General features: G+C 35.4%; 1 protein-coding gene across 2 annotated transcripts; it reads left to right on the top strand.

The window, feature by feature from the left end:
• Positions 1 to 5,244: 5,244 nt before the first annotated feature.
• On the top strand, positions 5,245 to 24,540 carry LOC144967135 (UV excision repair protein RAD23 homolog B-like). 2 transcript variants are annotated; one of them, XR_013644324.1, is made up of 10 exons: positions 5,245 to 5,483; positions 10,862 to 10,940; positions 11,925 to 12,004; positions 16,194 to 16,333; positions 17,671 to 17,911; positions 18,811 to 18,928; positions 19,436 to 19,566; positions 20,585 to 20,755; positions 22,184 to 22,818; positions 23,372 to 24,540. XR_013644324.1 is itself a non-coding variant. In XM_078904004.1 (9 exons), exons 1-9 carry the CDS (start codon positions 5,418 to 5,420, stop codon positions 22,307 to 22,309), a joined length of 1,152 nt encoding a protein of 383 aa, XP_078760130.1. In that variant the 5' UTR covers positions 5,245 to 5,417; the 3' UTR covers positions 22,310 to 24,540. The 2 variants fall into 2 exon arrangements, 1 of the variants encoding a protein (XP_078760130.1); XM_078904004.1 differs by having other exon boundaries at positions 22,184 to 24,540.
• Positions 24,541 to 24,778: the final 238 nt, after the last annotated feature.

Below are 24,778 nucleotides of genomic sequence, written 5' to 3'. Positions count from 1 at the left end.
AAAAAGTTTATAGTATAGAGCGTCAGAGCGAGAGGGGGATTAGAGATAGAGATAGCGAGAGAAAGAGAGAAAGAGAGAGAGAGAGAGAGAGAGAGAGAGAGAGAGAGAGAGAGAGAGAGAGAGAGAGAGGGGGGGGGGGGTTTAAAGGCTGCTTTGAAGCTACTTGTACTCGCACGATTAATTTTTTTTTGTCTCCTATCCTTATTCATAAGGTTACGGGCTTGGGACACTTTCGGTTTAAGCAATATCGGCGTTAGCCGCAAGGAAGATGATGAGATCTACATTCTTTTAAGGACTTTATTCTGTTTAAATGTTTGATGTCGTTTATAAAACATCAAGGTCGTTTTAGGGCTAGTAGAAAAGAAGAAAATGGGATACCAGTCAAAAAATTCTAGTTTTTCGTTATATTAGCATTCCGAGCAAAAAAAAACAAACCATAATCTAAGGGAAATGGTATAAAGAGGGAACAGATGTAGATTCCAATAGCCGACCATCTGTGTGCTAGTTTGAGATCACCCAAAAGTCTCTCCAGACACAAGCACAGGATACAACGATCTTCCACGAGGTATAAGGTCAAAAGTGCGCCTCTTTGCTGACGACACAGCATTATATAATCAGATAAAAACAACAGACGACTGCAAAACACTAAATGACGATCTAGCTAAATTACAAGAATGGGAAACAATAAATCAAATGGAATTTAACGTATCAAAGTGCAATGTTCTAACCATCACAAATAAGAAAGCACCTATAACATTTGAATACCAACTTCATGGTCAAAACCTGGAACATGTAAAGACAGCAAAATACCTTGGCATTGAGTTTGCTAAAAACCTCAAATGGAATGACACATATGTCACCTGGCTTCAAAGGCAAATCAAACAAGCGCTTACATCACCCGCAATTTAAAAAGAGGCCCAATCACAACTCAAACCCTTGTTTTTAAAACTATTGTTAGACCAATTTTGGAGTATGGCAGCTCAATTTGGGACCCATATACAAAGAAAAACATCGACACCTTAGAAAACATCCAAAGAAAAACAGCAAGACGCATCACAAACACATTCGATCCTTTCTCAAGTGCGTCTGAAATATCACAACGGATTGGCCTTGAACCTCTGGAAAAGAGAAGAAAGATAGATAAACTTAAATTGTTCCACAAGATCTACTACAAAAATTCGTGCCTTAAACTTCCAAACGACATCAAAGATATCGGCACAAGAAATACGAGGGGACACACAGCAAGAGTAACCATCCCAACATCAAAAACAGACGCCCACATGTATTCGTTTTTCCCTTCCACTGCCCGACTATGGAATAGCCTCCCAGCTGAAGTGGCTGAAAACGGTTGCCAACATGCCTTCACGCGATTGCTGGAGTTCACAACGTGACTTTTTAATCTATGTGGTTTTAGTATTATGTGCAGAGTTTTAGCAAATTTAAAATGTAAAACACTACAAACTGTGGAGTGATCCTCGACAATATTGGAGGTTTCCACAAGACGAAGAAGAAGAAGAAGAAGAAGAAGAAGAAGAAGAAGAAGAACTAAAAAGGATAGACTCAAATGTTTACAAATCATTATAAAACAACAAAAATATATAACACTGCATAACAAAGAGGTGACTTACAAGGAAAAAACATCATCTCCAAAAACTAACTATACATATGACTGCTTCCCTCTCAGCCAAGGTCTCCTGTCAGGGGCAGGACAAAATCAAGTAACCAAAGTGATAGTAGGCTGCTAGAAGATATGAACTGTAAAAAGTAATAAACAAAAATGAATATAACAGCTTCAAAAAAAGAACAAAATACCAAACGCGGAACTTTTCGGGGTCAAACCCCTTCTTCAGCCAACAACACCTATCCTTTTCAACATTTGTACCAACGACCAACCTGAATTTGAGAACATCGGAGGTTTCTATGCTGATGATCTGTGTCTTGCATCCCGGGTCTCTGATTTCAAGACCATAATTTAGGAGAGATTAACAGATGCCCTGAAGACACTCTCTGAGTATTATTTAAAGAACTCACTAAATGCCAATCCAGGAAAATCCCGTGTGCCTTCCATTTAAAAAACCACCAAGCCAACAGGTAACTGAACTTCTCCTGGAATGGGAACAAATTGGAGAACAACACATTCCCCGTGTACCTCGATGTCACCTTAGACTGTACACTGTCATTCTCTCAGCAAACAAAGAAAACAAAAGCAAAGATGGCCACAAGAAAGAACCTCCTAAGAAAACTGACAAACACTACATGGGGAGCAGATCCGAAAACAGTCAGGACAACCGCACTAGCCCTCTGCTATTCATCAGCCGAATACACCTCACCAGTCTGGGCAAGATCTTGTCATGCCAAAAAGATTGACCCTGAGCTACATAACACCTGTCGGATCATTACTGGTAACTTGAAACCGGCTGCAGTTACAGTCCTCTATCGGCTGGCTGGCATTGCACCTCCCCACATTCGAAGAGCCACTGCTTCCAAAGCCCAGAAATATAAACAGGAAATGGACCCAAGGCACCTCCTCCATGACCACAACACAATGACAAGTAGACTGAAGTCGAGAAAGAGCTTCATGACGGAGGAAAGCATTAACCCTGACCATTCGGCTGTTTACAGGCTTTCCACACGGAGGGAGTGGGACAATCATGCAAATGAAGCTGTTGAAGATCCGAGAAGAAGAACTGCCCTACGGAACTGAGCTCCCCAGGAATGAATGGGTAACACTGAACAGAGCACGGGCAAAAATTGGGAGAACAGCTGGAAACATGAAAAAGTGGGGGCTGGCTGAGACTAGCTTGTGTGCATGTGGATGCGCAGAACAGACAATGGAGCACATCCTTAGAGAATGCCAGGATGGGCCAGCTGCACTGACCATGACTTAAGAGTCTGCTCCACAGATGCTGTGGAGTGGGCTCGGTGTTGGAGCGACAAGATGATGATAAGCCAACAACAACAACAAACAATAAAGACATAAATACATTACTAAATTCCAGATAGACGACAGAGATTGTTTAGGTCCTCTCTGTAGAAAAATCTTGGAAAAGTAAACCAAAAAAGGCGTTCGATATGTAACTAAGGAGTTCCAAATTGAGCGGAATTAAAACAGCAAGTCCTTGCGTCTTTTCGAGTGGACTCCATTCCATTTAGCCAGATACTCCGTCTTAGAAGACTGTGTCAGGATAATGGGGAATTCATCAGGCAGCGAAACATCCTGTTGGACTTATTCAGGGATCGCCATTACCCTGACCAAGTATTGGCAGAGGCTATTATGAAAACTCGTGGCATTGCAGCCCCGCAAGGATGAACAACCACGCCAAAACAGGCGCCCCATCTTGGTCCTTACCACCCTCATGCTCATCAAGTCAAGAAAATGTTGATGAACAATTAATTATGGTCTTCTCCAAGCTGATGAGGACACCCAGAAGGCTTTCTCTCAACTGCCGTTGGTAGCATATAGAAGAGACCACAGCTTAAAGGATTTGCCTGTACACAGTCGTCCTGAGCCACCACAAGACAATAGATCTACAGCCCGCAGATGTATGAGGCCTAAATGTAAGAGTGTGAGCACCTTTATGAAAACAAGACTATTGTATTTCCGGAGAAAGATTGGACCATCACAAGATCTTTTTCTTGTACTGATCGCAACCTTGTGTATGCCAATAGATGCGCACATTGTAAGATATGTTACGTTGGCTAGACGGGAAATGATTGGGAGATCACTTTGCACAGCATCTACGGGACATTGCCAACACATCGGATACAGCTGTGGCCCAACATTTCAACCTACATGGCCATCCCGGCACCAGGGCCGTTAAAGTTTGTGTATTGAAGTTCTGCTCCACAGACACTATATCTCGATGCAAACAGGAAACACATCTGATTAAAACCCTTGGATGTTTAAACCCCCGAGGACTCAACACTAGACTGGAATGTCACTAAACTGTCTCCATTGAGGTGTATCTGACTTCTATATTTCTCAGGTTTGTGTTATTTCATTCATTGTTGGAGTAGATATTGTCAAGATTAGTTCATATTCATGATCTTTCCATTTCCTAAGAATTACTGTGCATTCGTCATGCTTCTGGATTATTATTTTCACCGCCATATTGGATTTATTGCACGGATACATTTTACACCTATTTCTATTCTATCTGCAATTTTCCTTTTTTTTGTGCACCAAAATTGTATGCGTTGTTTTAATTCCCCTCTATTTGAAACTCATTAGTTACATATCGAACGCCTTATTTTTTTTTGTTTACTACCCAAGATTTTTCTACAGAGAGGACCTAATAAATATATCTGTCGTCTATCTGGAATTTAGTGATGTATTTACGTCTACGTTATTGTTTTCTGTTGTAGGCTGACGAAGGGTTTTGAGCCCGAAACGTTCCGTGTTTGGCATTTTGTTCTTTTTTTTTTAAGCTGTTATATTCATTTTTGTTTATTAATTTTATTCCAAGACAAGATTAAGAGCAAGTTGGAAAACGTATAGGGGGATGGGATTGGAGAAACAGCCAGTGATCTCCCTGTCCATGATGGGGAGGGGGGGGGGGGGGCATAAGTCGTGGGGGAAAAAATTAAATAATTTTTTTTTTTAATCTGATAATAATAATAATAATAATAATAATAATAATAATAATAATAATAATAATAATAATAATAATAATAATAATAAAAATAATAATAATAATAACAATAATAATAATAATAATAATAATAATAATAATAATAATAATAATAATAATAATAATAATAATAATAATAATAATAATAATAATAATAAATATAATAATAATAATAACAATAATAATAATTAATACTACTACTACTACTACTACTACTACTACTACTACTACTACTACTACTATAATAATAATAATAATAATAATATAATAATAATAATAATAATAATAATAATAATAATAATAATAATAATAATAATAATAATAATAATAATAATAATACTTTATTCATCCATAGGAATTTGTACCCTTATAGCCCGGATAGTCTCTTCCGGTGAATACACACTGTGTATTCAGTTCATTGATGGACGGAAAACACAGTTCCCAAATAAAAATTGGCCCTGAAGATAATACTATGATTTTAAAAATTCAGTCTTTGTCAATCTTAACAAGCATAAGAGATTTTTTTGTTTCCCATAGACTGCTGAAAAACTATCAATCATTAATATTTCAAAATGCAAAATTATTTGCCTTTCAATGTAAAACGATAAATTTTGCTGCTGAATAGTTATAGCTCAATGGCCGCCATCTCATTCAGAACAGTCACTGTCGCGGCGTCTCAACTCCAAACAAAAACATTGATTTTTTGAGAGCTCAACGTGGGAGTGAATATTTGTTCGTTTTGCCAAACTTATATTTATTAACGGTATTCAATATAAAGAAATAACCATGCTTATCACATTAAAGACATTACAGCAGCAAACTTTCAAACTGGAAGTTTCTCCAGAAATCACAGTGAGTTGCAATTTTTTATTTTTAGTTAGTGTCGATTGTTCATTGATTAGTTCGAATTGACTAACCTTCGATCTTTCTTAAAGTACAGCTCTCCCTACTGTCTCCTACTGGTTTAACTTTGTTATTTATTCTTGTGTGATTGAGCAAGGATATTTTGATTGAAATTGAATTGCATTCATTCATATTCATTTGGCCTTGGCTTGGCAGTTGGCATTTCTTCATTTCAATTTCATCATTCTCAATCAGCCGTCTCATCATCAATATTGAATCATATTAAGAGTCGTGAGCATGCCTTCACGTTAGTTAAAGTTAAAGACACATGTTTTTGAAAAAAACAAAAACGTAACTCTATTTCAAAAACTAGCATCTGTCAACTTTCTAATTCTAAGTCTAAGTCTAAGAAACGTGCCTTTAACTTTAACTTTAAACTAACTTTAGGGGAGTGGCTATTCTCATCCTGGATGAGAATAGAGGTAGTAGCACCTTCTCGCTATTATTCTCACTCCCCCCCCCCAGCCCCCGCCCCTCATCGCTACTCTCGCCCAATCATCATCTCTCTCGTGACTGCTTTCAGTGGTACTGTATCTAGAATTTAGACTTTAAGACTGGATGGGCTTGAGATATGAATATGGGAATCATAATCATGTTGGAAATCTGTGTTGATATCATTATCATCTCTCTCTTTCACTCCCTCCCTCTCTCTCTCTCTCTCTCTCTCTCTCTCTCTCTCTCTCTCTCTCTCTCTCTCTCTCTCGTGACTGCTTTTAGTGGTACTGGATGTAAGGAGAGGAAGATACTCAACGAACACCTTGCATCCTTTTTAAAAAAAAAAAAAAAATTCATCTTCATTGACTTTAGTTTTAGTAAAGTTCCTCTTATTGAACCAACTAATCTCCAACCAACCTCAAGATTCATTTAACCAGCAGTATAGGTAAACTCACTTTTTAAATGTTCCTATTCTACTGAGGCATACAGTTGGACTTCAAAAAACTAAACGTCTGATATCGGCATTCAATTGACAAGAAACAGAGGATAGAAGAATGGAGACTACCTCAGGCCTCACCCCACCATGTGTTAGGGGTGGGGCAGGGTTAGTGTCATTCAATATTAGACAATAATGCATGCAAAGCTCTGCCCTAGGTAGGGAGAGAAATAAACAGATGGTGGGGGAAGGTGCGGAGGGGGGTGACCCACAAACAACCGAGGTGTTGGGCGTAGGGGAAACCATGACACGAGATCAAATAGAAAAAGCCGCCAGCACTTGGATGGTGGAGAGAGAGAGATTAACTCTCGTATACACATTTCCAACATGATTCCCATATCTCAAGCCATCCAGTCTAAATTATAAATTCATGACATGTATGATCACCCTCCTTGTGTCCAGTCAGTGTCACTTAAAGCAGTCACAAGAGAGATAATGATGATCAGGTGAGAATTGGGGGTGGGGGGGGGGGGGGGGGGGGGGGGTGGCTAAGCTAACCTTAACTGTTGGTTAATACAGGGGTGAGTATCCTCTATTCTCAACCAGGATGAGAGGTCGAATGTTTTTCTATTCTCACCCAGAATGAGAATAGAGGTAGCCTAAAAAATAACGACCCTATATGACTTCAAATTGGGTTGAGCTCAGGCTCAATGACAATGAAACCTATATAATAATAAAGTGCTTTTCAACACGGTTCAAAGGATACCAAAATTTTGAAAATCAGATGAGCAATTTAAGTTACTCAGATGTCAGTGTGGATACACAGCCCAGTGGGTTACACTACTTTTAATTTTATTCCTTTTTGCTGCACTGGTTCAAATCCGCTCACTCCCTTAATTTTCTTTTTCTTTTTTTTTTTTTTTTTTTGTCTTTCCCGAACGACGTTAGTACTTGTTCTCCCTTTTGTTCTGTTTTTATACTGAGCAGGAGTTTTAAAATGAATTGAATTTTTTATTTCCCCGATAATCGATATTTTGTCTCAATTATTTTGTTTCTGAGGAAGATATTCCATACATATAAATATACCTATTTGATTGCCCTTTTAATTTTTGTTTCTTTATTTGTATTTATTTATATTTTTAGTTATTATGCACTTTTTGAGATCGGAGTGGGGATGAATAATACAATTTGCAATATTCTATAGAAAGGAACTAAGAGAGAAAGATTTATTTTTAAAAAAAGAAGGGGTTGGGGGGTTTATCATTTGTCATGTTCTTTAGAAAGAAGACCCCAAAAAACAGTGGTGGAACCAGGATTCGAACGCACAGCGTCGATTCCGACAAGCCTTCTAAGATAGACGACTTACCCATACAGCCACGACATCCACATGAGTGGCGACTCATATTGTGAATATACAGTATAACCTATTGTCGATCAAGTGATTTATTGTTGGATAATTTTATATTTTATTGACATTTTATTAACTTTACTTATTTCTTAGTGCATTACGAAAGTTTCCATATTCTGGAATGTGGATAAATTTTAGAAGAGCAGAGTTTCAAAAAAGCGTCTGTGTATAACTGTTCATCGTTAATGACAGACATGCATTGGATTTCAAAACAGGCCTTAACTAAAATGGCCGTTGACAGAGGGGGGGGGGGGGGTTCTGGAATGAGTTCAGGGATGCAGGATAAAATTGCAATCCTTTTCCCCTTCCCCATTCCATTACCTAACAGGATATGCAGTTTTACCAGCTATGCCAGAAATTAATGTCTTTATCAGTGCTGATGGTTTTCCTCGGATCCGCGGAAATCCGCAATTTGCAGTCCAGAGGAGGAATTTCCTCCTTTTAAAAACTACATTTTCTCGAAACAATGTGCTAGCAATGAGAGAGTTGATGTGTGGTGGAACACACAGGTGCAGTTTTCCACTCTCCAGAAGTTAGCTAAGTATCAATGATAGTCTATCATCTCAATTGCTCTAAAAGTGGGGTTTAGTGCAGAAAAATGGGCTTAAAGGCAATCGTTCAACATTTTCCTACTTTTTCACTTTTTGTCACCATCAGCACTGTTTTATGTGGTTTGTTCTAATTTTGATAGGGAATTATACATGTGCCAGAAATTCTTATTTTTTGTATCAAATTCCTATTTTCTGATGTTCTGATTCCACTTTTGGAATGAGAAGGGTTGGCAGGTTTAGGTAATTCAACATCTCTGTGATACGTTACAAACAGAAAAAGAATTATCTATTGAGAGAGAAAAGTACAGTTCAGAGCTGAAGCAGCTCAAATCAAGGAATGATAGATTAGGACTTGAAATTCATAAGAACTACAAATAAATAACATCTCTAAATACTTAGATAAAATAGAGACATATCATTTTCAGGCAAAATAGTCTTTATCAATACTTTATGATTCAATAAGAAAAATAAGCTGGGTGATCTTTGGCTTGGATTTACAACCACAATAATACTGGAATCTTGAAATATCAGCAATAAAATATTTATACACCAATTAGATCAAATACCTGGGTGCAGTTCCTGATCTCCCATAGTGGGCAGGGAGGTACTTCCTGTATCTGTTTTTCAATTGCTTTCTGTCTTTGTCTTGGAATGAGATGAGTTGGTTTTGTCCTGACCCTGGCTGGAGTCGAAAATATATGATTATGGATTGATAAATGTGCGAGATTGTGCGTTTAAAGTTATCAAAAATATGTGATTTTACTCAATCGAAGAAATCAAATTTTAATTTGTGGGAGCTATAACTTTTGTTTGCGAGCATATCTTGCTCTGAAATTTTGCAGGGTTGCCACAGTGAATGCCACATCTCTATCATATCGGTTCATTGTATCATCTTCTTCCAGGCCCTGCTCTTTCATATCTCCATCCATCTAGTCTTGGGCATCCCTTTTTTCTCTTTCCCGCTACATCATTTTAAAGGGCTTTTCACAATTCTAATGATACCGATTTTTTTAAAAATCAGGTAATCAAAAGAAATGTTATCAGTTTAAAGGCTCAAAAATGTCTAGATTGCAAAATAGGTAGTATCGCCCCTTTGTTTGCAACATTCATTTGTATTTCAAATATGGTCGCTGATATTTGAGTAACGATTTTTCTGGGATGAATTTAGGGCATGAGGGATAAAGATTTGCCAAAAGAATTTTAATTTTCAAGTTTCTTGTTTTGTCCTACCTATCTTAGGCTAAGTTTAATTTTACCCTATTTTATTAACGGTCATAGGGTATACTAACTTGGCACATATTTGAAAACAAACAACGCTATTATCGATAGGATAATTCCTCCTGAAGAAAATAAGACTTGGATCATTAAACAACATATTGATGGAGACCTGTCACTCAAGAGCTTTAAAAATGGGTCACAAGGCCATTTATCAGCTCACTCCGGAGAGTCAAATTGACTTTTAACTAAGTTACTAAGTATCTACTGTGAAGTAAGCAAGACCTCTGTCTGTTCACTTTAAATGTTACTCATTCTCTGTGAATGGTTAAAGTTAATGGTGTGATGAATTCCACTAAATCTATTACCGATCTTTTGTTGCATGCATTGGAAATAAAAACATTGGTTTTACCTAACTTCCATGACATCAAATGGAGATCATCTTGGAATGATATGGTACCGCTGGGTAGGAGTGTTGTTTCCCTGAAATGGAAGGGAAACTTCCCAGATTGTATACCAGTAATAGCAACATTTGTGTGTAAGCCAACAAACCATGGTCAAGGTTCTGTCTAATGCTATCTACTCTATAATGACTATCTGACACAGCTAACTGATGCTTTCAAGCTGACTGTGTGTTGAAAGGATTCGCTATATTGGGTGTGGACAGACCTATCAAATACTGCGAATTTATGACATTGTCAAATTTACTATGATCTTCACACTACATCGGTGAATATTATAGTATTTGATAATAAATTTTTTAATGGACAATGGGTTACGGATACTTTGATTAATCAACCAAGAGATGCTCATTTACATCATCAATCTACAGGTTTTTTGTATTTTTTTGTTAGACTGTCGGTGTACTTATTTTTGTGGCAGCATCTTCTGATGATATCACCCAACAATTTTATGATAATCTGTCCAGGCAGCAAAATCTTTACAGCAGTCATCATGTATAGTTGCAGACAGCTACAACATCATTCAACCGATTGCTCTATGGCTAATTTTGGCAAAGTCTGCAAATTTGGTTTTGTAATGCATGTTGATAGAAGTGTAATATAGGTGTAATTGAACATGAATGATCACAAAGCTTATGGGCTTGGTACTATTTCAATGATCTTTCATTGGGATTATAATGAATAACTATTTTTATTGCAAGTTTTTCTCATTTCAGGCGATGGCGTTGTTTTTTTTTATATTTCAGGGCTTGGATGAACTAATTCATGAAAATAATTGTATATTTCTGGGCCTCTCAATTTATATGTCATATTTGTTTCAGGTCAAAGAATTGAAAGAAAAGATAGAATCTGAAAAGGGAAAAGACTTTCCTGCTGCTGGGCAGAAACTCATTTATGCAGGTTGGTCTTGTTTTATTTTGTCATTTCTTTGTCCAGGACAGGATCAGAGCATTTACCATTCTAAAAAGTAATTTGATGTCTTTGCTTTACTTCTCATTGATTTTTTTTTTATGCAACAGAGATTGCAATACAGTTTGAATCTTTCAGTCTTATCATGAGATTTAGACATTTGCATTTGCATATCACTTTCTCCATCATAAGTTATATGCTCAAAAGAAATGAACACAGAATATATATTTATTTCTTTCGGACGAAGTCTTTAGATCGCAAGTAAATGATTTATGAATGTAATATGAAAATGATAGTGACTATTTATTTATATCTTGTCATGGGAATTAACCACGTTGTACACACACATATATATATATATATCTCTAGTGTCTAGTTTTTGTTGCTGTCTGTATAATAAAATTATATTTTGACTTCAATATAATTGTCAGAAACATTTGTTTGTTTTTTTTTTAAAGAGAACATACCTGCCATTTATGCAGATTTCGTCGGTTGACCAATTTATTAAAAGTCAAAATTAGCCAAACTAGGATTTTCTCACCAAAATTTCTTAGAACTGAATGCCATTTAATGCTAAAACTTTGTAAAGTGGTAATTCGTTGAAATAGGGGTAGAAAATCTTGAATTTTGTATTGATACAATTTTTTTTCTTGAAATTCAGGTATCTCCTCAAAAATATAGATTTTTTTGTTCATTGCTTGTGGCAAATCCAAAAGTGTGAGAGAGAAAAACATATTATTGATAATGGAGAATCATATGTGATGTCATGACAAGTATTAAAGTTAAAATGATATATATTTTAATGAACTAACTATGATTTTAGTGCTCAAGTCTCTTTATATTATTCTTCCTTTTCTCTTTCCCCACACATAATTTATAGGCAAATTCATATTTTGGAATATTAAAATCTATATAAACAATATATATGTATGATTTTATAAAATTTGTATTTGAAAAATTTATTTGTGTTTTCAGGCAAAATTCTTGATGATGGAAAGAAGGTGGAAGAGTATAAAATAGAAGAAAAAAACTTTGTCGTGGTTATGGTCACAAAGGTTAGTTTGATGTTGTTTCACATTCTTAACAAACATTATTACTCCTTCTTCTTCTTCTTCTTCTTCTTCTTCTTCTTCTTCTTCTTCTTCTTCTTCTTCTTCTTCTTCTTCTTCTTCTTCTTCTTCTTCTTCTTCTTCTTCTTCTTCTTCTTCTTCTTCTTCTTCTTCTTCTTCTTCTTCTTCTTCTTCAGACTGAGTACCAATAGTCTTCAACAGTCATAACGTCACTTCCTTCCTAATGACGCATGGTAACTTAGTAACACTGGCTCTAAACTATCGGAACAATGGCGGACGCCGTATGAAATATTTCTCCGGCGAGCTTAAACGTGTATCCAGAGGAAAAAACCCCCATCAATTTGATCATATTTTGACTTTTACACATTCTGATCACAAGGCATATGAAAAGGGCATGAAAATTTCTAGCCAGCATGAAGACTAAAAAGTAATGATTTTCTTTGTTTAGAACCAAGATGGCCGCCGTTGCCGGGCGCGTGACATCAGACTACTGAATCCAATTGCTTTCAACCTGCACATGATTAGTGATAGGGAGTTGGGTTAAAATTACGCATCACAAAACCTGTATGTGATAGACTTAAAATCTATAAAACTCTTTTTATTCCACTCTCGAGGTGTGTTTGCCATTTCCATATTTAGAGGTTTTTTTTGTATTGATGTATTGAAGTAAATAAAGATCTGTATATGTGTTTCATCGACTATTCAAAAGCCTTTGATAAAGTACAACACGAAAAACTATTCAAAATTCTATCATCCTTGGACATTGATGGTAAAGATTTAAGAATATTACGGAATTTGTACTGGGAACAAGAAGCAGCAATGCGTGTTGACAATGAGCTAAGAAGAGGAGTTAGGCAGGGGTGTGTTTTGTCTCCAGATTTATTCAACCTCTATAGTGAAATGATATTAAGAGATATCGAACATAAGAAGGGGGTGTGTATTGGAGGAAAGAATGGAACAAATCTGAGGTATGCAGATGATACGGTTCTACTGGCAGAATCTGAACATGAACTACAAGAATTACTGGATGTTGTAGTCAGGAGTAGTGAAAATATGGGACTGGAACTGAATATATCTAAAACAGAATGTATGACGGTATCTAAAAATAATAACCCACCAGCCTGTGTAATAACAAGCAGAGGACAAACAATACAACAAGTTGAATGTTTCAAATATTTAGGCTTCAATGTAACATCCAATGGAAAATCAAATTGGGAAATAAAGAAAAGAATAGGTATGGCGAAGAATGCATTCAACCAGCTGCATACAATTATGAAAAACAGGAATATTAGCATGAAAACAAAAATCAAGGTCCTGGATTGCTATGTACTGTCTTTGCTGCTATATGGTTGTGAGAACTGGACCATAAACAAGACCATGGTTAAAGGACTGGAGGCAGCGGAAATGTGGTTTTACAGAAAAATGATGAGGGTGTCATGGGTGGAAAGGAATAGAAATGAAGAAATTTTAGAAATGGCAAACAGAAAAAGATCACTGATAACAAAAATCATCAAACGCCAAATGGAATTTTTAGGATACATTATCCGCCACCCTGGTTTGGAAGTACTCACCTTGACTGGAAAGATGAATGGAAAAAGAATAAGAGGAAGACAAAGAATAACTTATTTGAAAGGTATAAGAACTTGGACAGATGAAGCTGAGAAAGGTGGCGCTGCTTTAATAGAATTGGCAAGAGATAGATCAGCTTGGCGGAAGATGACCTCCGACGTCTGCTTCAGATATGGAACTACATTTAATGAGATGAGAGAGGTTTTTTTAAAAGTTTGACTTGGAACTTATACAAACGGCGCTCTTCCTTTTATTGTAACTTTGATTTGTTTGAAATCGTATCATGATATCACACACTTGATTTTGATTGAATTTCCTACTTGTGTGGTCATAGAAACATGATTAATTTGTTTTATCGCAATTCTAGCAATGCTTATGATTACATTATGATATAGATCTTGATTTTGTTCCAGATAGTAGGCACTTGCAAGAATTTTTCAAAATAGTGATATTGGTATTAATTTAGCGTAGAAAAATAAAGGGCAGTGAAACATTTACTAAAGTGAAAAAATTATCGCTCTATCTCATTTAGTTAAAAAGTTATGACCTTTTATGTGGTGAAAAATCTCTATAGAAGCTTATAGGAAAATATGTGACCAAAACACAGCAACCCAATGGATAATCAAGTATAATTCAGAAACGGCTTCAGATACAACTTTGAAATTTTTACATGTGGTAATTCAACATCTCTGTAATACATTGCAAACAGAAAAATAATTATTTATGGAGAGAGAAAAGTATAGTTTAGAGGTGAAACAGCTGAAATCAAGGAAAAATAGATCACGACATGCAAATGAATGACCTATTGGAATTTTGGAAAAGTCGACAATTAAATATTTATTCACATGTAGATAGACCAAATACACCACTGAATCAGCGTCATTTAGTTATTCACTTTGAACTTTTCAAAATGAAAATAGACCTCATAAAAGCAGAGATATGGACTGATAAATGTCTGAGGTGGTGTATTAGTGTTTAAAATGATCGAAAATAGGTGATTTTAAAAACTTCCGCTCCCCCGTTCCCCTAAATTGGACAGACGTCCGTCAAAGGATGAAAAACGTCAAAATCAACAGTGAAAAATCAATCGGAAAAAAAAGGAAGAGAATTGTAAATTATAAAATGAATGCATGGACATGAAAACGCCAATTAATTAAATAATTTAAAACAAAATAACTTCCATAAATGGAATATATTGTAAGATATACAGATGTAAAGTTTGATGTGGATTGACGAAGTTATCTCTCAAACGCAGCAGACGACAGGAAGTGAATCAGTATAAGAAAATGGCAGCTTCTGTAAACAATCGAGGCCAATTACTGTTTTTTGGGGAGCTCTAACTTTTGAGTGCAAACGTATTTTGCTCGGAAATTTTTAGAGAAGCTACTTTAATATGTATCTCAGAAGGACTTGTTTTTATTAAGAAGGACCATCTCTGGTTTAAAAGTTATAAGCGTTTAAACACATATACTCTCTTTACACAAAGATTTCTCAAAATCATGATATAAAAAGATAATAATATTACCATCATTGTATGTAGAATTTTATGCCCTTTCCAATGATATATAATACATGCCATTTCATTCCACTGAGAAAGAAGAATGAATATTTTAAAATCACTCCTAAATTTTTTCCCCTCAAAAACGGAAACAGAAATCCTCGCCTGTTTTCAACTCGCGAGAGCTACTTCTTGCAAGTGCCTACAGATAGTAGCAACAAGAGATCACATCACGACAAACCTGACACTGATAATAATTTTGATGCCATGCTCCTGTGGAAAAAAAGGGAAAAGAAAAGTTCTAATTCTGATTCTAGCATAACCACTCTTATTTCTACCGCTACTCTTTCATTTATTGTTTCTTTTGGAGATAAAGTATTTTTCACCCAGGGCAGTGATGTGGAGGATATTGTTAGTAGTGGTGATAACTCAGATCAGATTTAGACACTGGTACTGCTAGACTTCCAAATGTTACAATTGCTGATGCAACTGATTTTCCTGAAATCCCACAATTTCACTGGGAATACTGGTCTCTATATTGATAAGGAAAAAAAAAAATCGTGCTATCAAGTCTCTTAAGATATATGTCAAAGGATGGTATCACATTCTGTGACAGAAAAGATAACATTGGTCTTACCCTGAAAAAATAACCCAAAGTATCAAAATCAAAGCAAATTGTAAATGATTTATAAACAGGCCAATGACAGTTTCAGACATGCAAACTAGTGTATGCAGTTATTGAAACTCGGAGGAGAGACATATTTTGACCAATGAAATCTTAGGGGTATTGACATATTGCATCCAAGCTCTGATTCCCGAGAGCCATACTCACAAATGGAGACCACTATATTATCAAATTGTCAATTTTAAAAATTAGATATATTTTTGATAAGGAAAGAACACATGTATATCTCAATATCTCAGGTTTGTTGCTAATGTCTTCTTTCCTTCATTTTCTTCTCTTTCTGTCTTTCTTTTTTTTTTTTTTTTGAAAATACAAATACGTTTCATTATGTCTTAATTATTAATGGTTATTCTTAGTTTGATATGATGTATAGTTTACCACAGTGGTATTACCGTGTAATAATTACATTTCTCTTTTGACAGGCTAAACCAGCTCCAACAAAGCCTGCTGAGACGAGCTCATCTGAGACCCCAGTTACAACTGCTGGTGCTACTGCTGCAGCTGCTCCTGAGGCCACTCCAGCACAATCTGATAAACCAGCTGAAACACAAACTACACAAAGGTGGGAATTCTCTAGGCTTATTTGTTTATCTAATCATAAATTGTTTGCTATATCCATTTCTCTTTTTGTCTGATCTAAGAAGTTTCAGATATTGTCTTTTTATTTCTTTTAAAAAAATTATAAGATATGTCATTTGAGAGATATAATGTATGTTGATGACATTTAAAATTTATTTTGTCAGGGTAGTGAATTATTCACTCAGCAGTGTAACACTCATAAATCAGGGAAAGTGATGACGTTTACATTATTTTCTTTATTAGTCCTTCAGAGGCACGGACCTTGAGTTTATTCTGGTTTCTTTAACGTGAAATGGACAACAGCAATTGCTTGCTACCATTTGGATAAGGATGCTAGTTTATGGAAAAGCTTTTTATAACAGACCTAGCTAATCACTTGATCGATCTCCTCCCCTTTTGCATGCAAAAAGAGTCCTCTACCAATTAAGCCATGGGGACCCCCACTGACACTGTCTTCTTGTAAATGAATAAAATTCCTTTTGTCACTCTCGAGTCAAGGGAAACTTTCTATTGGCTCTATCTTTAGAAACCAACAAGATAACCTAGGAGTCAGTTGCATTGCAATGTGAGCAAAAGGGAAACTTTCTATTGGCTCTATCTTTAGAAACCAACAAGATAACCTAGGAGTCAGTTGCATTGCAATGTGAGCAATAGGGGCTAAATTTCTTGCTGAAGGAAAAGGAAACAAACGTGCCGACAGTGTGGATCAAACCTAGGCTTTGGCATTTTTAGCTTTTAGTTCCATTTTTTTTTCTCTCCTCTAGCCAAGATTATTAGCCCTCAACTTGCTCACTTTCATTCCTGATGACGTCAGACTGGAGATGTTTAATTGACTTTTACGTTAATGTTTTACTCACTTTAGAATTGCAACTTCTCAGTCAATTGACTTGAATCAGCCAATTCGTCAATTGTAATGTATATATACTTTATAAAATTTGTGTTTTTAGTTTTAGTTAGTTGCTCCAATTTCTACATCTATCTCAGTGACTGTATTGTCATTTTTCTTTTCTTTTTTCTCTATGAAGTTTGATCTAGAAAGACAGGTCATAGTTATTGTATGCAAGTTCTTGAAGCATACTGCCATACATATGATTTTTCAACCTATCATGGTAGTATTTTAAAAATTCTTCAGGAGATTCACCCTGTTACTGTTATCCTCCATAAACGCCTTAAGAAGCCCCCATCCTTGGCAAATCTCCTTACTATTTGAAATTAGGCATTGGAAGCACTGTCCACTTGATTCTAAATAGGTGTAAGTAAACACTCCTATAATATAGAAATGCCTAATTCAGTTCACATCTTTGATAATTTTTCTTTCAGCACCGCATCTACTACACCGGCAGTGAGTGCTGCTGCCAGCGAAGAGACAAGCACCACACCAAGCCAGGCACAGGGTGACAGTAGTCCCATTGTTCAAGCCGAAAGTAATCTTGTCACTGGTCAGTCCTATGAGAATATGGTCACACAGCTAATGGCCATGGGATTTCCTCGTGATCAAGTGTTGCGTGCTCTCCGGGCCAGTTTTAACAATCCTCACAGAGCTGCAGAGTACCTCCTTACAGTGAGTGCATTTTTAAAAAAAAGAAATCTTCCTACGAAAGCATTCCTGGTTAATGGGTTTAGGTGCTCAAAAGAATTGTAAAAATATTAATTTCGTATATTCAGTTAAATAATTCATTGTACTGTGTTAGGTAGTTGGCTGTTTTCTTTTCTATTTTTCACTTTTTTTTTTTTAAACAGTCCAAAGAAAATGTTTAAGTTAGATACAGTGATGCTAAAACTGCGGTTTCACCGGGAGAAAATATGGTCTGGAGCAAAAAATTCCAGGTTACAGGCAATTTCTGTCAAATTCCTGTGAGGTCACATTGCTCCAAGGGTAACCCCCCCCCCCCCCCCCCCCCCCCCCCAACACCTTTACCACTACATCATCATCACTACCACCACTGCTACAACCACCACCATCATCACTATCACTGCTAAAAACCACTACCACCTCATCATCATCACTACCAATACTACTACAACCACTACCCGTGTTTCAATATCACTACCACCATTACTGCAACCACCACCATTAGGTTTTGGAGCTTTACTTCATTTGAAATAAAGGGACATTGGATGGGATATTATTTGGCATTGTGTTTACTTTTCATATATTTCTAATCAGCTATCAGTTTAGAATTATAGGATATATAAACACAATGCCAAATACCATCCGAGTTTTCTTGTTTACCGAAATTCCTCTTTCGGCATTAAAATTCCACCATGGGGTGTCTGAAATTAGTTCTGGGATATTGAAAAATGGCATTGATTTGAAAAATTATCAAGACTTACTTTTTAGACAATTCAACTCAGTGCGTTGCTTCTGTGAGAATTCAAGTCTTCTTTCCCTGTAAATTCCTCCATTGATTAACAATGTATTGATGGAAAATTTGATTTACATTGTTTTGTCTCTTGTAGGGCATTCCAGAACAGAGTGAGGAACCTGTTGCTGCTCCTCCTTCCAGGCCTTCAGAAGGGAGCGAGTCAAATGTGTCAATGCTTTCAAACCCTGCTTCAGATACATCGTCAGATTCAGGTATGGACTTAAACAGCAATACAGAGCTGCCAATTCCCAATTTTGGGGGTCAAAAGTTATTTTGGGGTGGATTTTTTAAAACCCCATTTTCTCCCTTGATGATTATTTGTTGTCTATAGCAATTTAACTGATTTTGATAGGCTTTGAATCGATATGACTTTTGTAATGGGTGCTTGTTGGGTGATTTTTGTATGTGTGTGTATGTGTGTGTGTGTGTGTGTGACCTTTTGGCTAGTGAAAAAGATATTCCCCCCCCCCAATTTTTTTTTTTATCGGATCAGGCTAATACTTTTTTAAAAACTGAATGCAATTTGAGTTTTCATTCTGATCAATACAACAACTCTCTTATCTGTTCATATTTTTTTTAATGATTGCATTATTGACAGGGATGGGATTGGGGGACTCATTGTATTGTTTTGTGGCGACTTTTCATTTGTTTTGTTATTATTATTATTATTATCATTATTATTATTATTATTGTTATTATTATCATCCTTTTTAATTTAGATGCCCATCCTTTGGCCTTTTTGAGAAACAACCCAGAATTCCTCCATCTTAGACAAACTATTCAGGCTAATCCCCAACTTCTGCCTGCTGTGCTTCAACAGATAGGACAAGACAATCCCCAGTTGCTTGAGGTAATTATTTTACTTATGAAAATCTTATTATTGTTATTATTTTAATGGCATTATCATTATAATTCCTTTAGGTCGAATGATACAAAGAATTGGTTCTCATTGATGCATGCCATCTATATGTTCACGTTTTGATAAACTGGGGGACTCTGATGTCAACAAAATTCATATTCCTCTCATGTGTTTCATTAATTGATTTATTTATTTACTTTTATGTTGTTTTTTAACTGGCCTTTATTGCATATCATATAGACTTGATTAGAATTTTGGTATAACTTTCACCGATGCATATTTTTGAATGTGAAGGTTTAAAGGTTATTTTTCATTCATTACAAACAGGAAATGTCTGCTTTTGGTCTGAATTTTCTAAGTATAAACTATTAATATTAAAAATGCTTGGTAGGTTTGGGAGACCAGTATCTTTTAATATGTCTTGCTTTAAATTTCAATTTGAAATTCAAACAGTACATTTGTTTTTCCACTGAAGTCCCATTTCTTCAGCTACAGTATATCTTTATTAGACCCCATACATTTTCCATAGGATTCAGTGTGGAGCCAACAGTCAATAACTGAGAATTATTTTCCCTTTCTAAGTCCATTGTCATTGATCAAAGAATAAATGTGCGGTGGTGCTCAACAGCCCAACTTTGGTAGAGACAATCATTTTTTTTTTTTTTTAAGGGTTATTTTTGTTCTGCTATACAAGGAATTAGACTTTGGACTGATATTTTCCGATAATAGATTTTCAACAATGAGCTGGATAGAATAATGTTGAAGTCGAAGATACATTTGATTTTTCTTTCTTATAACAGACCAAGTGTTTCTGAGAATTATCTTCACTTTTTAAGTTCTACTTTCAAGCATTTTTAAAACATACAGATTTTTATAAATTAATTATATTTATTGCTATGTCCATTCTTTATCATTTAGTATGAATAGCAGTTGATAAATTTAGTGAATCTTGTTTTATGACTTGTGTATGACTTATTAATAATTTGTTTTTAAAAAATTATATTTCCAGTTAATTAGTGCCCATCAAGAACGCTTTGTTGCCATGTTGAATGAACCAGTAAGCGGTGATGATCAAGTTGCTGGTGGAGGCGGTGGAGGTGGTGGTGGTGGAAGTGGTGGTAGGGCCAATGAGCCTGGATATATTCAAGTCAGTCCTTCTGAAAAACAAGCCATTGACAGGGTAATTGTTTCTTTAATTGAATTACCATAATTTTTCCAGATTTCTTGCATTGTCTTAGCAGGCTGTGAAAATTACACAATGCTTGTCTTCGAACTGCTGCTTGGTTGTTTTTAAAAAAAACTTAACTCTAAACTTGAGTTTTTATATAGCGCAATATCCACTGACATGCTCAAAGCGCTTTACAAAGTTTTTTTTGTGTCCCTAGGGGATGGGGGAATGGCAAGCCACACTCTGGGCTTGTGGGTTCTGTACCAGCTCTTCCTTGCTGTCTCTAATGTCAATTCATGTTATTTGTCTCTCTTTTTTGTTTTGGCTACCAGTTCTCTGGTTTGTACAGGATTTCCTGTTTCATGATATCGGTAACTCAAAATTGTTTCTAAATGTTTCTAAAATTCTAATCACCAATCGTATAGCTGTGACCCCCAAAATGCCAGGAAATACTGGGTTTCCTCAAATCGCCTCTTAACAGGACATGGCAGAAATGCATCAAATATGTGCAGATGAAACTTGGGAACAGCAATCACATCGTCCTCCACTGTCCAGTTACTAAACTTGAAGGTGGCTATGGAACAGTCCTTAGGGCAGTGGAAGACTTTCGAAGCTGGGTTGGCGAAATGAATACTACTAGTACCACTGTCAACCCCACACCATATAAGAATGTATGATCAGTTAGGAAAAAGTGTGCAATCAAATGAAAAAGTGTATCATCCTAATCAATGCATGTAACATGTAAAATTAAATTGCAATACTTAACGCAGTCAGGTTATGAGAGTTAACATCATTAATCACTACCTCAACACTGACCTACTACAGCAGGAAATTATTTCCAACAATTAGAATCCCTAAGCCGCAAATGAAGCATTTTCAATCATGTAGATAACTCAGAAAACATAATAAAAGGACCTGAGCTACTTGTGTATAAGAATTAATCCCCAATTTTCTCACTTTAAACAACATGGGTACATGGGTGATTCCTGTTCACATAAGATGTTTGATGAATTATTTATATTCCTTCCTTCATTGTTTTCTAAGCAATGTCATGTGGAAGGGTTTTGTTTAAAGAAAAATACAATTTCAACGTATGTTGAAGTAACTGATGGTTATTTAAATACAAAAAAGAAATCTGACAATTTTGGAAAAGATGATTTACAGGCCTGTCTTGACAAAAGGCATTAGAAAGTATGTTCCTTTATTTTGAAATTAAATTGTTGCAGGAATGGGACTTGTTATCTTATTTAAAGAATCAGTTTTGGTTCCTTGTCAAAATTCCTATATCCATTCATTGACATACTTATCAAATACAAACAAGTTTTATATATTTATTTATGTTTTTTTTCCTTTCAAGATTGGTCCTATCTATGCAATGAAATGATAAGTACCATTATCTGTATATATTATTATTTGATTTGAATTCATTTTTATTTCCAGTTGAAGGCTCTTGGTTTCTCTGAGGCGATGTGCATCCAAGCCTACTTTGCCTGTGAAAAGAATGAAGAATTGGCGGCCAATTTTTTATTGCAACAGAATATGGAGGATGACAATTTGCCAAGTTGACTTGGTTCTTTTGAAACCTTAGTTTTGTTGAATTGTTTATAATTATCATGATTAATTTGTCAATCTTGGAGAAATGGTTTTTCATAATTCCCCTGTTCGAAGTCTCGGTTTGTTTAGTTTATTTTGAAAAAGACTGCATTGTGTCTTTGTCTTTTTGATTATTGAAATTATTGGCAGTGGCTGAATCTAATTTATGTTTCAATTTTAGAAAAACATGATCACACATGGATAATTATAGGTGTCTTTGTTTCCATGTAATTTCTATCACTTTTTGTTGACTGATCAAAAGTATTTTTCTTGTCCTTATGGTCCTTTTGGGATAATTATTGAACGTTATTGTTTTCAGTTGTTCTTGTTTTATTTCTGCCTTTAACACAATGATTGCGTCCATAGTTTTCAGTTCAGGGGAAAATGTTATTTATTTTGCTTTATAATTGCTGGCATGTAATGATTCATTGAACATTGGTTCATTCTTTAATGTTTTTAATAGGGAAGTTGTCTTACATGTAGTGGCTGGGTGGGGATCCTGACCTCCCATTGCGGGCAGGGAGGTACATACTGTGTCTTCTATCTCCTTATATCTGTTTTCCAACATGCTTTCTGTCTTTGTCTTGGAATGAGGTTACTTGGTTTTGTCCTGGCCCTTTCCGGAGTCCTGGCTGGGAGGGAAACAGTCAAATGCATGGTTATTGTTTTGGGAGATGATATTTTTTTCCTTGTAAATCATCTCTCTGTTATGCATTGTATTATGTTTAGTTTGCATATTATATTATATGATTGGTAAACATTTGAGTGTATTCCTCTTAGTTGGGACCTGTGCTTGTGTCTGGATGAGACTTTTAGGTGATCTCAAATTAAGTACATTGGTGGTATGCTCTTGGAATCTACATCTGATCCCTATTTGTTCCCAGTTCCCCTTTGTCTTACTTTCTCTTGGGTGCTTTAATTGTAATTCTAGAACTTTTTACTATCCCATTTTCATCCTTTTTACTGGCGCTGATATAACCTTAACGTGTTGCAAGTGCCGTAAAACCCTTAAAAACAAACAAACATTACATGTAGTGGTTTTGTATCGTTTTTCACAGACTTTTCTAATTTTTCTCAATTAAGTAGTCTTTATGCAATTCATTAGAAAGAATTTGAAATGGATTTAAAAAATGACTTGGACAGTGAAAGTATGACAGTTCATTTGGGAATTTCTTTCAGCACTTGGCTAAAACTATCAGTTTTGATGTGGTTTATTTTTAAGTTTAGACATAGATGTAATTTGGTTAACTTTAAGATCATAACATAAGGTCATTTCATTTGGTGTGATAGTCTTGAAATTTGTTTGTATGTAGACCTGATTGCAACTCTCCTCGACAGCAATCTTATATAAACATGTGAATGTCTCAGACATGGATAAATGCTTTGATCTTATTGTGGTAAACCTTATTTAATAAAAGGAAAGGACAGGTTGAATACAATGTCCTCTCATAACAAGCCTATGAAAGAAATTTCACTCGCAATATTTATTTCATGTCGGACATATTTACTGTTTGTGAAAGTATATTTTGTAATAAAACTTTTTTTTCTTCTTCTGTTAAGCATGGAGTTGATTTTGATAGAGTAGTAGTAATAGTAGTTATAGACAGGTTAATAATAGTCATATCATGATAGAAAGATATGTGTTGCCAGCAAAATTTATATAACAGTATTTCTTTCAGATCCATTGAAATTATCCACTTGTATGTTATGATTAAATTATGTGTTTCCTAAATATACCTGTTTGTTTTATTAAGAATAGAATATGTATTCTTTTAATTCATATAATGAAAGACAAGCTTCCTTGTGATTATGTATTCGAGTGCGAACGTTTGAATTCTTGTTTGTTATAATCTGCGGTGGTCAGTAAGATTTTCAGAATGCAAGCATTTGCAAGTTGCAGGTCCAAATGGGAAGACTGTCTTCAGGGATGAATGGCCTGATATCCTTAATCCAATTTTTTTTAAAAGTATCCTGGTTAATTATAACTATCAAACTGAGTCATCCATACACTGTCGTTTTTACATTGATTAAGAGGATGAACAGTACGCCATATTGTATTGGTTAAAATTTAGATAATGTTATGCTCTTGATTAAGTGCTTTTCTTACCATTGAAATTTTGCATTATTTTTTTTTTCCAAGTAATATTCATCGAAGATTCTTGGCGTTATTGAGATGATCAATAAATATGAATATTCCGGCTTTATTGGGTGTTTCCTTAATTTATCATCGTATGTATGTTGTAAATTTTACATTTAGATGGAGTTTCTTACACAAGTACAAGGTCCCTCAAAAGGAATAATTTTTGTGAAAAGTAAAATTAAACAGGATGCAATCATTAATTTTTTTAATAGATTATTCAAGCGTTGATTCTACTGATACTTGGCTGATGAATGATTAACAAAGTTAAATTTGGAATCATGTGAAAAAGGATAATTTCAACT

Source organism: Berghia stephanieae, chromosome 1, assembly GCF_034508935.2.
Source record: "Berghia stephanieae isolate SIO BIC M18660-M18661 chromosome 1, UCSD_Bste_1.3, whole genome shotgun sequence".
NCBI lineage: Eukaryota > Metazoa > Mollusca > Gastropoda > Nudibranchia > Aeolidiidae > Berghia > Berghia stephanieae.
This window is presented reverse-complemented; position numbering and strand designations above follow the sequence as displayed.

Excerpts from the sequence above, each read along its gene's own strand:
- LOC144967135 (XM_078904004.1), top strand. The coding sequence starts at position 5,418 with ATGCTTATCACATTAAAGACATTACAGCAGCAAACTTTCAAACTGGAA. Across the intron at positions 16,334-17,670 it reads GAAACACAAACTACACAAAG|CACCGCATCTACTACACCGG; the intron begins GTGGGAATTCTC and ends TTTTTCTTTCAG. Across the intron at positions 17,912-18,810 it reads CTGCAGAGTACCTCCTTACA|GGCATTCCAGAACAGAGTGA; the intron begins GTGAGTGCATTT and ends TGTCTCTTGTAG.